This window comes from Takifugu rubripes, chromosome 14 (genome assembly GCF_901000725.2).
Source record: "Takifugu rubripes chromosome 14, fTakRub1.2, whole genome shotgun sequence".
Taxonomy (NCBI): domain Eukaryota; kingdom Metazoa; phylum Chordata; class Actinopteri; order Tetraodontiformes; family Tetraodontidae; genus Takifugu; species Takifugu rubripes.
In genome coordinates this window covers 8,914,542-8,926,154 of record NC_042298.1, presented here as the reverse complement: position 1 = coordinate 8,926,154, position 11,613 = coordinate 8,914,542, and the positions used below count along the sequence as shown (strand labels likewise).

Below are 11,613 nucleotides of genomic sequence, written 5' to 3'. Positions count from 1 at the left end.
GTGAGCAGTAGTTATGTACATATGTTTGATATTTAAAACTCCCAGTTTTTGATTTCGGCTCAGCATCTTTAAACGACCAAATTCCGACCGGTCGCTACGTCCAGCAGACAGCCGCTACGGCTTCTAGTACGAGTGCAAGTACCGTTCCTGTGGTCGCATATAGGAGCCTGGTCTGCCTGTAACATCTTTAATAGGGTCATGTAAAGATGTCATTTTCCAACGAAATTAAAAACATTTAAAAAAAATTCGGAGTCGGAACTGATTCACATCCTGAAGAGGAGGCGTCTTTCCCAACCCGAATCAAAGCAGACGGGAGCGGCGTTGGTATACATCATACATTTATTAGTGAACAACCCTTTCAAATCAGCCACAACGATTAAAAAAAATATGATTGCACTACTTGATAAAGCATAACTAGCAACTTTCATTTAAAAAAAGTACAAATCTTAAAAATTTCAAACAGTATACAGATGTATATATAATACACTAACTAGTTATGTTAAATGCTACAAACAATACGATTCCAATGGAATGAAAAATTATAACATTGATAAGAACCATTTTCCTATATATAATATATATTAGTTGTTTTCCCCCAACCCCCCCACCCCTCAATACAAACATGGAAAAAATGAGGTAACTGTAAATGTGCAAGTACCAAAGCAAAAATATCTGCCTCACACAGAACACATGCCCCTGGCTCTGTTGGCGGGTGGGTAGTCCGGTGTTCAGGCGAGGACCCCGAGGTGGCCAGGGAGAGTTAAGAACAGTAAACCACTATCCCACCACAGCAAACGTCATTGGTAAACAATAAATGGCATCTACGGAGCGATCGATCACAAACCCTAAATAAAGTTTAGCTGCTTATTGGAACACATCTTTGCACCACACAAGCTGTGAGATTATTCAATAACTCTTAACAGAAGGACTACAAGACTCTATTCTTAATTTTCGTTACCTTATTAAGTCTTAATGGGAGTTTTTTTTTTATGTATTTAATAGGGTAGCTGGATATTGTCAAATATTTACTCCAAAAATAGTGCTAAGATTAACATGAATAAAGGTATCTATATGTGAACAATACATTTTAAGATATTGATACACAGCAAGAGCCTGACAGGCAGGTACACACTGAAAGAATATGACAACACTTAAAAGAAAATCCCTTAAACGATACTGATTTTCACTGACATTGTTCAGGGGTAGTATTAGTATAACATGCTGTAAGAATACATGGAACCCATGACAAACTATTGCATTCACGCGAGTGATTCTTCATAGCTAAAAGCAGAACATCTAGCACCTTTTCACTATGGCTTTTGATAAACTACAGTAGTTTCAGAGCATGTAAATTTCAGTCGCCAGGGCAGAAACAGTAACACAAAGGAACTAAGGAAGTCTGGATTCGAGACCCGTTTGCTTTTTTTTTTCTTTTTCTCATTTTCTTCTCCTATAAAATGATGTTAGCGCAATAAAATCTTGTAGTCATTCAGTTCTATTACAAATGTGTGCAGTACAATGCATGGCAGTTATCAGCTGAGCGTTAACGTCCAAACCCCCTGAACCCCGAAGCCAACTAGAGCTAAAAATCAGTTGGGATCTGGTCGACGAGCATGCATGTTGTGCACCGTTAAATAGGTCCCTGTCCGATTTTTAGATGTCCCCGGCTATAACACACTTGCTTTGTTGTTATTTTCGTCTTGTTTTTTTTTAAAATCATGCAAACATCTTAAATAGATCTGGGAGTGAGTTCCTGTAGGTAGAATAGTGCGCATCATTGGCACGGTTAGAAATGGGAGCACGACTGCGATGTTGAACATATGATCAAGTAGAACAACTAAAGTCAAATAGGTTTGGAATAATACACTTGTTATGACTTGCAGTGTACATTGCTTATTCTTAGTGAATATTAATAACATGTACTGATATTTTTTTCTTGCATGCCTGTCTTTAAATGACGTAATATCTATTTCCAACAACAGAATATTGTAATCGGTTATATTAAATTATTTATGGTCTGAGGAAAATGACCAAACTAAATTCAGATATACCTTTTTAATGGTGTCCTTTTCTTTCAAAAATGGATTCTCCTCCCTTATTTTTTTTTTTAATATACCGAGGCCCTGAGTGATTTTTTTTTTTCAAACTTACAATATATGCCAGCGAATAGATATGTACATGTAGGTTAATTCTCAAAGCTGTGGGTTTAACTCATTAAATGGCTTTTTTCTTAAGGGTGGCACACACATCAAAACTCACATTCACTTTAGGAAAAGGAGGAAAAGGCAAGATACCTTTACAGGAAAAAGCAAAGGTTACAACTGCCTGTTAGTGCTTATTGGGGCAGCTGAGAGTTAATGCAAAGCAAAAGTCCATCTGTTGCTATTTAGCCTCTCGCCCCAAGTGTGTCCTGTATTTATATATATTTAAAAAAAAAAAAAAACTTGTTTAGGTGTGAACACAAGCAGGGAAATAAAGGTCTAACAGTGTTTCTATACCAATGAACACTCCAGATTCTGCCTTTTTGCGTCCTGATCGACAGTCGGCCTTTCACGGAGCGTCACCAGTGACCTCTATGCGTGTTTTCAACATTCTTATGTCTTTATCTAAAAGCATTCACGCTGGAGTTACACATACAGTTGCTCTTCTACAACACCATGGCCTAAAACATGACCTAATAAAGTCACCGGAATAGAACTCACACCACACACAAACATTGTTAGTGCTCAAGCTGTTTCCTTCAATGCATTTTCTTTAGAGGATAAAACCAATAAATAAACATTCTCTTTTTCTTTTTAAAAAAAATGACACTTTTAAAACAAGTGGAAATGACAAAGTATTTTCAGGGTTATTAATAGGTTTGTGCTTGTCACGGTCAGAAGAAGGCAGATCTGAACTATTGAACAGTATAGGCTATAGCTGGATATTGGATGTGGCTCACAAAGAAATAAATAAAAAGCCCAGTCTTCCTAAAAGGGGAAGAGAGTGCGTTTAAAACAAGCCACTCTACACATATTGCTTTCTGCACAGACCTCCAGGAGAGGACTCCCATCCTTTAAACACAGTGAGGGTGGAACCACATGCTAGTCTTTACCTTATAGCACGCTCTGGATAAGCAAGCAGTTCTTTTAGTATGCTTCTTTGTATCTTTTTTTTTTCTTTTTTTAATTTGATCATTTTGGTGGCAATAGTTGATAAAAATATTGCTAGTCTGAGTTAACAGTTCATGCAAAAACTAGCATGCTGCCCTGTATCCAGTGGTTACACAATGCATTGGCTCTGTGAACAGGACAAACACACGCGCCCAATTCCACACGCACACACACACACACTTGCCAGAGGAACAATGCTGACACGGAGGTTGGATGTAGCACTTGTGCAGTTACGCTAGGTGACCTTGAAAAAGATGCAGTCTATTAAACAGTGACTGCTTTTATACAGCTCTGTTCCAGAGAGGATAATCTTGGGTAACAGTTACCCCACAGTTGCACGTCCCATCGCTTGCAGTCCAGAACATCGGGTTTGAAAGAATCTGCATTTCAACACTGCGTGTGACACGTTCACAAAAGCATCGCTAAATCTAACTTAAGGATTAAAAACATGCACCTACGCTGTTGGCGCGTTAGCTCTGCAAACAGATACTCGCGTTGAAGTATTTTTCTGCTCATTGCACAAGATCTGCAGCTCACCGTCCTCCAGCCCGCTGAACTCACCGCTCTCTCTCCAGGACTTTACTACTCATCACCACCGCAACCAAATCCACTAAATTCAAATGAAACCCAGGAAACAGAAGCAGCAAAATAATGCATTGTGGGGAAACTCTTTGGAATAGGCAGTGGGTTTCATGAGACTCGGACGATGAAGCACAGCAGAGGTACGAGGGCTCCAGTAACATTCCTGGATTACTTATTTCTGAGGGCAGGGCAGGAGTCTTAGGTGGTTAAGCTATACTGGGACAGATTCTGCTGTGTGCAACTTTTCCAGTTCACCGCTCATGACAAGACAGTTCTCACTGCACCTCTCGGTGCACGTCCGAAGCGTCAGCCCGGCAGATGGGACAAGTGCGATTGGTCTGAAAGTAAGCCACACAAAACACGGGTTAGGAACATATGTAGAAGCTATATGAATGCCGCATTACTGGAATCCACGTACCTTTAACCATTTATCCACGCACTTGGCGTGAAATTCGTGGTTACACGGTAATACCCGAAGTAGCTGCCTACACTCAAAGTCACTAAAGCACACAACACACCTGAGGGGAGGAGACACGGAATGAGAACCATCATTGTGAGAAATGTGAGTTTTTGCTGGGAGAATGAGAGAAGAGCTTACAGCGTTTGTTCAGACAGGTGATTTTCCGCGTTGAACCTGTAGGACGGAAGTTGTTCTATGTCTGCTTTTGTAAGTCCACGTGGTTTTGCTTCACCCAACCTCTCTGCCAGATTCAGCAATGCCTGCAAGGGCAAAACAGTACAGATCTGCCACATCTGCATATTGGGAGGTGGAACAACCACCAGTGGTGCAACAATCAACATAAACAGTCTGGAGCCAGAAGCTGATGAGTAAAGTAATAAATAATGTAAAGCCACGTTTACCAGTAATGTAATACATGTGATGCATACGTGTTTTAACTACAAAACCTTACACTGACCTCATAGTTCTCCATTTCCACATCATCTACATCCAGGTCCAGGCTGATTGCAGGACCCACTGCAGTTGGAGGCACAGGAAGCACTGACCTGTGCAGATGCAAATGTACAACCTGTTGAAATGTTTGCCTTGGGTGGAGCTGAGCTGAGAATGTGACTATAAAAATCTTTAGTCTAAAACAACAGTAAGAGCTTAACAATCAACGGCACAGATTTAGAGTTAACGTCAAGATTTTGCGCAGTGATATATTGGAGATGTAATTTCACCCCTGTCCAGTAGATGGAGACAGAATAAACGCTCTATCTTTGATGTCAGCATAATCTTGGATTTTTATTTAGCATAAATACAATTTACAAAAAAAACCCCCAAAAAAACAGCCCAAAACATAACACGTTGTCTTTTGAGTCAATTAGCTCAAATTTCAACAATGATGCAGCAAAATTGTCCGTCTTTAAACCACGTCCGTGGTAAAAACTTGAACTGAACATCATACAATGTTCGGGTACTCACAGGAAGTCAGGGAGGAAGCCTGGGTAATATGATGGGGGGGGAGGAGGAGGAGGGAGAGGCTGCTGCAACCGATACCTCTGCCCGCTCACTCGCCGGGGCAGCATGTGGGGATATGGCTGTGGGTAAACACAGAAATACAGGACGCAACACGATCACATTACATTTTTGATTCACTTTTATTCCTAAGCGGTACCTATTGATATTTTTGTGCAAACCTTTTAGCCCTAATAGCTATGCTATTGTCAGTATCTAGGTTCTTCAACAGTAACAGTAACTGGTAAATAACAGCCTTACCACACCGAAGGGAAGCTCTGGATGCAAAGGCTCTTGAGGAAGATACTGTAAGGGCAGAGACGGAGGCAGCGCTGGTGGGTGATGAGAAGGAGAGTAGGAGAATGTCCCTAATGGGTGTTGGTCCCCTCTTAGGTCAACGTCATTTTCTACCCTCTGTAGAGGCTGGGGGAAAAAAAAAACCAAGTGTGATGAAACAACAAGTGTGCAAGCGAGCAAACTACAAAACCTGCGACTGTAGGGAGGGCTACTCACCATGCGTGGGTGCTGAGGCTGTAAAGGGACAAATTGGCTCAAAGGAGTAAGGTGCGGTGGCTGGTGGGGTGTTACAGAGGGGGCTGGATGCAATACAAAATGCTCGTTGGAGATAAGGGGCGGAAAGGCTTGATACGACACCGGCATGTGCTGCATGGTGCACGCCTGTATGAGCTTAGACGACAAAAAACAACAAGGCAGACATAAATTTAAGAGAGTCTAAGGTCATTTTCATGTATCAAGTATCACCAAAGGAGCCACCAGCTAACACATCACATTTGCTGTAAATTGGCAATAAAACATGAAAGCATGTAATGAAGAGCAGTGATGAATCACATAAATTCAAAGCACTGGCAGTGTTGCCCCAAAGCATCAATAAGAATCTACTTCAAGAAACAAGCTCGACAAGAAAATCTTAATTCATGTTGCTAAACTTTTAAATGCCTGTTCTGTTATCGACTGTAAAACCTGCACAAGCAGCTAGGTAATCACGAACAGTGACAGACTGTATGGCTGGTATGGTGTGCAACATGGATGCCACTGACATTTGGGCTCTTCCTTTTTAAACTCACAGGAGGAGGAAGGCAGCAGAGCAGAGAGAGCTGTCCGCTGAACATTACCGAGCATGCTGGGAGCTGCTGCGTGTTGCACCCTGGAAGGGGCTGCCCGGTGTGAAGGGGGAACCCGTGGGTCGTCACCGTTGTAACAGTGTATGATATTGGTACTGATCCCTGGTGCATCTTTTAGGAAGAGGAGTAGGGTGGGGGAGATCAGTTAAATCAATTCTGTCAACAGTTTGGCTGTAGATAACAACTTTTATCTGTGACCAGAGAGCATCGTTTGGATACATCTGAGTTTAGATCTGCACATATTTATCCTTCATCTGTCACCTGGTCGTGTAGATCCACCATGATGGGGCTCTGGTGGGGCAGGGGAGCAGCGGGGTGAAGCATGCGTGGTGGTGTGCTGGTGTGGTTGTACTGTCTGGACTCATCTAAAGGAACCTGTGGGTGGTGTTGGGAGAAAATCAGATGATGGAAGTTCTCATCCTGGACCAGGGAACTGAACAGTACGGGTCTGTCTCGTCTCCCCCAATGGTGTCGCTCTGGTGGGCTGGGACATCACGCCAGAAAAAAGGAATAATTGTCAATACAGCTGCTCAGCAGGTCAGTACAGACTTTCAATGATTAGCAAGCCAAAATATCAAAAGCTGACATTGGTTTGCTACTATAGGTTTCTTACAGAAAATGTATTAAAGACATTTTTCGTGTCTGAGGTGAGGTTGGAATTTTACCTTCTCCTGAGATGCACTGGAGCGTTGCAGGGCTCTCCAAGGAACCTCCTTGGATTTAAGGGGGCTGTTGGTGGCAGCCTATTTACTGCTATTTCCCATGGTCGCATTGGTGACGTCGTGCAAACGAGTCACACTCTGGGAAAGGAAAACTGTACAGAGGAGGCACTTGTATGTTGCCTCTGATTGTCGTAACCCTGTGGAGAAAACAAAAGGGACAAACTCAGATACTTATAAGGTCAACGGAAACCAAAACAAAACCGTGCAATGCAAATTGAATAAGCCACTATGTAAATCAGTGTTCTCATTGTGCTTTTGTGAGTAGTGCATATACAGGAAGTCAATTATTTTTCCTAATATAACAGGGTTGAAATAAAAAGCAACTTATAATGTTTATTGCTCTGAACCACTGTACCATGCTTCCACATTACTGCATTATGCAAATTGTAAATACACTATATACAGCTTCATATTCTGTAGACTGTTAAATATTTGCTTGCAAAGACAAATATAATGTGCTAATTTTGTGTCTCTATTGCTGTTAAGACTATTTCATTTCCTCCAGGTCTTAAAAAGGTCATCCATAAATCTATGACCATACGCCAATTTTCTTAAAAAAACATTTGATGTGTCAATTAATAAATGACGCCGGGAGTCCGGGATATAAACTTTATTACCCACAATAGTCTGCTGTGCAGCTTATATCATAAAAAACCAAGTATATTCTGCAGGAACATTGTATTATTGTAAACCGAGTACAAAAATGATAATGCGACTTCTGTATTGTAAAATCAACTACACTCATAAAAAAAGGTCAAAATCTAAAACATTCAGCGTCGTCAGTAGGAAGTTTAATGTTGACTACAGTGATATGCATTCGCCCATTACAGGTTTACCTAATTTAAATATAATTATGCAAGTCTGCTAAAGCAGTAGTTAAAATCTTGGCCACCAACAATTACACGTATCAATGTATCCTGGGATTCACTATGAGGCTAAAAATAATGTAAATTCGGGCTTTTTAAGGCCAACTATGAAATGTGGTAGCTTCGGGGCTAAAGTGAACAGGGGTCGCTGTGGCCTGCCTGAACAAAAACATGGAGAGCCATGTGCTCCAGAGACAAAGCAACAACAAAAGAGGTGGTGAGCAATCACGGCGTCTGGCTACCAGACAATTAACTGGACCACAGTGCTCCCAGCGTGTCTTGCAAGACATTTTTAAAGCTGTAGACAGATCGCTTTGAAAACGATGTGTTCGTTGGTAAAACTGTTTTATTTCTCAAAAGAAAAATACGTTTGCATATTCGACAACCGTGCTGAGGGAGAGCGGCTAATCTTAGCCATGCTAAGCTATCGCTTTGTTCAAGCAAAACCAAAACCTACTCAAAACACAGGTTTAAATTGCAGATCAACCAGCAAGTTTGCCATTCTGGCACCTGGAACTTCAGGACTTCCTGTTTTGCTCATGTAATGTGTTACACACACACGCACAGGAAAAACCGTTAGCTAACAACAGCTGGACAACAGATACTTTCAGTGAGTTTGCTTGCTCGCAGCATTTGCATGCGTCGATAGGTCGCGTCCTATCGGGTTATCCTAGAGTGAATCCCCGCTGAACTGACAAAAAAAATCGCATATTGGAAAGAAATCTTGTATTGGTTACCTGAATACGAACCAAGCGACGTTTCCTCCAACTAATTTCCAACAATGTCGCTGCGATTAGCTTGCTATGGCTAGCAAGCTGACACGCGCTCTCAATTGCAGTGGACAAATATCATCGGTGTGTCCAAATCGCAAAAAAAATAACGTGTCCGGTAACGGCTTCGTCGGAGCAGGACATGGAGTTAAAGACGTGCAAATGAAGCTTTAGCTTTCCAGCGATACAAACTCTTCCTTGGCGCGAGCATTTCGTTGACATGCATTGTTAGGATATAAAGCCACGCCCCCCTTCGCAGATTGACCAATAGGAGCGCAGCTCTGCTCCAAACACTTTGGCTTCAAACAATTGCTGCAATGTATCAAAACAAGCGTTTCCTGTTGTTGAGTGGAGCTTTTAAAGAAAAGGCTTTTTTAAAAATGTCAACATCCACAACAACAATTTTTAACCAAATGCCCCGAAGCTAAATGTTAAAGGAAAACTGTCCGTCTTTGTCCTCCTGTTTACAACATGCTCTTTTATTCCATGCTACCATGACATTACTTACACGGTCATGTCGCTTTAGAATCTGGTGATGTTATTGCACATGGGTTCAAATTCCATATAGTCCAGTAACAAATTAATTAAAATTAAACTAATTTCAGATATAAAATAAGAAAAACAAGATGATTTTCCTCCTTTTTTGTATCAACGAACTTGTGCCCACACAAACACACAACTTGACCCACAACAGGGTAGGGAAAGGACATGAAACCACAAAAAGGAGCCATAGGGGATATGGAGGCACAACACACCTCTTCGGAAAGAATAAAAATATGTTCACAAAGGGGGAAGAAAAGTCACTGTTTTTCATAAACAAAGAAAATAACCAGTTATGTAATTTGTCCGTTGATTTGCAGACCTTCACCCTGTGCAGCAATGTGACAATTGCACTGCGATGTATTTCCTGAAATAGCATGCCATGGAGCTGTGTGCTGACTTCCTGTTTCAGGTGATATGTTAGAGCGGAAGCCTCAAGTGTGTGAAGACAGATTGTAAAAATAGATTATGTTAATATTCCTCAGCACCCCTACAAAGTGAAAAGGTCAAACATTTTCAGTGCAAGCACCTGCTAAAATCCAGCTTTAACATCACTATGCTGAAAAAAAAGTTTGGTCTCCACTGACACATCTGCAGTATGGCAAAATCCCTTTACGTGTAAGAATTCTGACAGTCAGATAACATTTAGCTGTATAGAAAATTTTGGTTTGCGCTCCAACATAATCACCCAGAATGTCTGTAGCTCTGCTGTGGCCCATAGCCTTGACTGTCACTTGAGGCCATGGTGTCCTGCTGTAGTCTACCCAGCTACCCAGTTATGTAATATTGCACTTGCATGATCAAGTGAGAAAATCCTCCATCACCTGTATAAGGCTGTGACATTCCTCAAATGTTCCACAGACCAACGAATGATGCCACATAAAATTATTAATAGCATGTTTCCCCCCATGCAAAACCTCCAAATCCACCTCGTAATAAGTGTTTTTTAAATAATAATATTATTATTAATAATAATAACAATAATAATAATAATAATGCTTTTTTTTAACGCTTTACGACGAAGCATTTGAACATATCTCCTCTTCTTAATGCACTTACACATCCATGCAGCCAATAGCTGCACCAACACGGCAGGAGCTATGCAACTAAACAGACTAAATGTAAACATTACAACATCGCTGTCGGTAGCAGCAAAACAAGGAGGGGCTGGAGGTTGAGGATGACAACCCGAACAACCCGTCGAGCCGTCTGCCAGAGACGCGCACCGGGGGTCCGCCAAACTCGGCAAAGACGAAGCAACAACAAGTGGAGAGACGCCCTCACCTGATTGTTAATATGCGAGCATCTGATCGCTGTTATTTGCCTTGCAATGTTCACATCTCGTCAGGTTAAGTGCGGCATCCTGGTCAGCTGTTCCCGTGTGGAACATTCCGTGGGTCTCACCACTGCCGTAAAAAAGGTGCCCAGCGTCAACGCTTCGGTCGACTGGGCCGAACCACCCGGGTGTTTCGCGGCTTTGTCGCCTGCTAGCACTTCAAATTTTCACCCTTTGTCGAAGATTAGTTGTCAGACATGAAATTGCAGCTCGGCCGCGGATTTTATTTTCAGCTGTGCCGCGCTACACCCCCGTCCCTGCGTCTTTCTGGAGCAGAGAGCACGCCCGCCGCGCTGCCATCTTTACCGTAATCGACTGAACGTTCTGACCCGTAAATATAGGGTCGCCCATTTTTATGTTTTACTGTACAATCGATGATTGTGTAACACTTTTTCCATCAGTAACCAACAGCCATGATGGGACTAAAATTCATTTAAAAGTCTTGATCCGAACGGATGAGCAATAGTTCCTCTCAGCAGGCTGCTCCCAAAATAACTCATCCACACATCCCACATGTTGGCATTAATTTGTTGGTCTGCTACCCAAAGAACCCGAAGAAGGTGATTCACCGTGGAGCTAATCTCATCTCTTAAATTTCAACCAACACGACGATGTATCTTCTGTTCTCCTTTTGTCTAAATTATATCAGAAATCTGTGATGTAATAATCCAGCCCAAACAACTTTATTCACGCAACATGTGAACGCACACATTTAAATAAAGTAAAATAAAAGGTAGACAAAACAGTGTCTTAAACCACACAGACAACGAAAGACAAAAAACCCCACAACCCTTTCTTTATTATGTATGTATGTGAGTATTATGAGATTTAAATGTTTCTAGGGTGGGGGTCATTTTAAAATTCAGTGCTCATATATACATTTGAAAGAATGTGAAAAGGAGAACAGCAAATCCAAATGCATAAATATTTGCACTTTCAACACACATTTGTACATTTTTTTCGTCTTTTCTCAAATTAGCATCCCAATACAAGAGAACACTCGTTTGAGACAACACCAGATCCTGCAGGAGACCTAGAACTGTC

General features: G+C 41.6%; 1 protein-coding gene across 3 annotated transcripts; it reads right to left on the bottom strand.

The window, feature by feature from the left end:
* Positions 1-321: 321 nt before the first annotated feature.
* rnf44 (ring finger protein 44) lies at positions 322-10,828 on the bottom strand. 3 transcript variants are annotated; one of them, XM_011610824.2, is made up of 11 exons: positions 10,518-10,828; positions 7,001-7,194; positions 6,597-6,819; positions 6,279-6,446; positions 5,707-5,880; positions 5,455-5,616; positions 5,161-5,276; positions 4,652-4,739; positions 4,333-4,454; positions 4,153-4,252; positions 322-4,072 (listed from the first exon to the last, which is right to left on the bottom strand). In XM_011610824.2, exons 2-11 carry the CDS (start codon positions 7,105-7,107, stop codon positions 4,010-4,012), a joined length of 1,323 nt encoding a protein of 440 aa, XP_011609126.2. In that variant the 5' UTR covers positions 7,108-7,194; positions 10,518-10,828; the 3' UTR covers positions 322-4,009. The 3 variants fall into 3 exon arrangements, with proteins under 3 accessions (XP_011609126.2, XP_003970563.2, XP_029702832.1); XM_003970514.3 differs by lacking the exon at positions 10,518-10,828 and adding an exon at positions 8,661-9,069; XM_029846972.1 differs by lacking the exon at positions 10,518-10,828 and adding an exon at positions 8,661-9,066 and having other exon boundaries at positions 6,327-6,446.
* Positions 10,829-11,613: the final 785 nt, after the last annotated feature.

Excerpts from the sequence above, each read along its gene's own strand:
- rnf44 (XM_011610824.2), bottom strand. The coding sequence starts at position 7,107 with ATGCGACCATGGGAAATAGCAGTAAATAGGCTGCCACCAACAGCCCCC. Across the intron at positions 6,820-7,000 it reads CCAGTGCATCTCAGGAGAAG|CCCACCAGAGCGACACCATT; the intron begins GTAAAATTCCAA and ends GTGATGTCCCAG. Across the intron at positions 4,253-4,332 it reads CACCTGTCTGAACAAACGCT|GTGTGTTGTGTGCTTTAGTG; the intron begins GTAAGCTCTTCT and ends TCCTCCCCTCAG.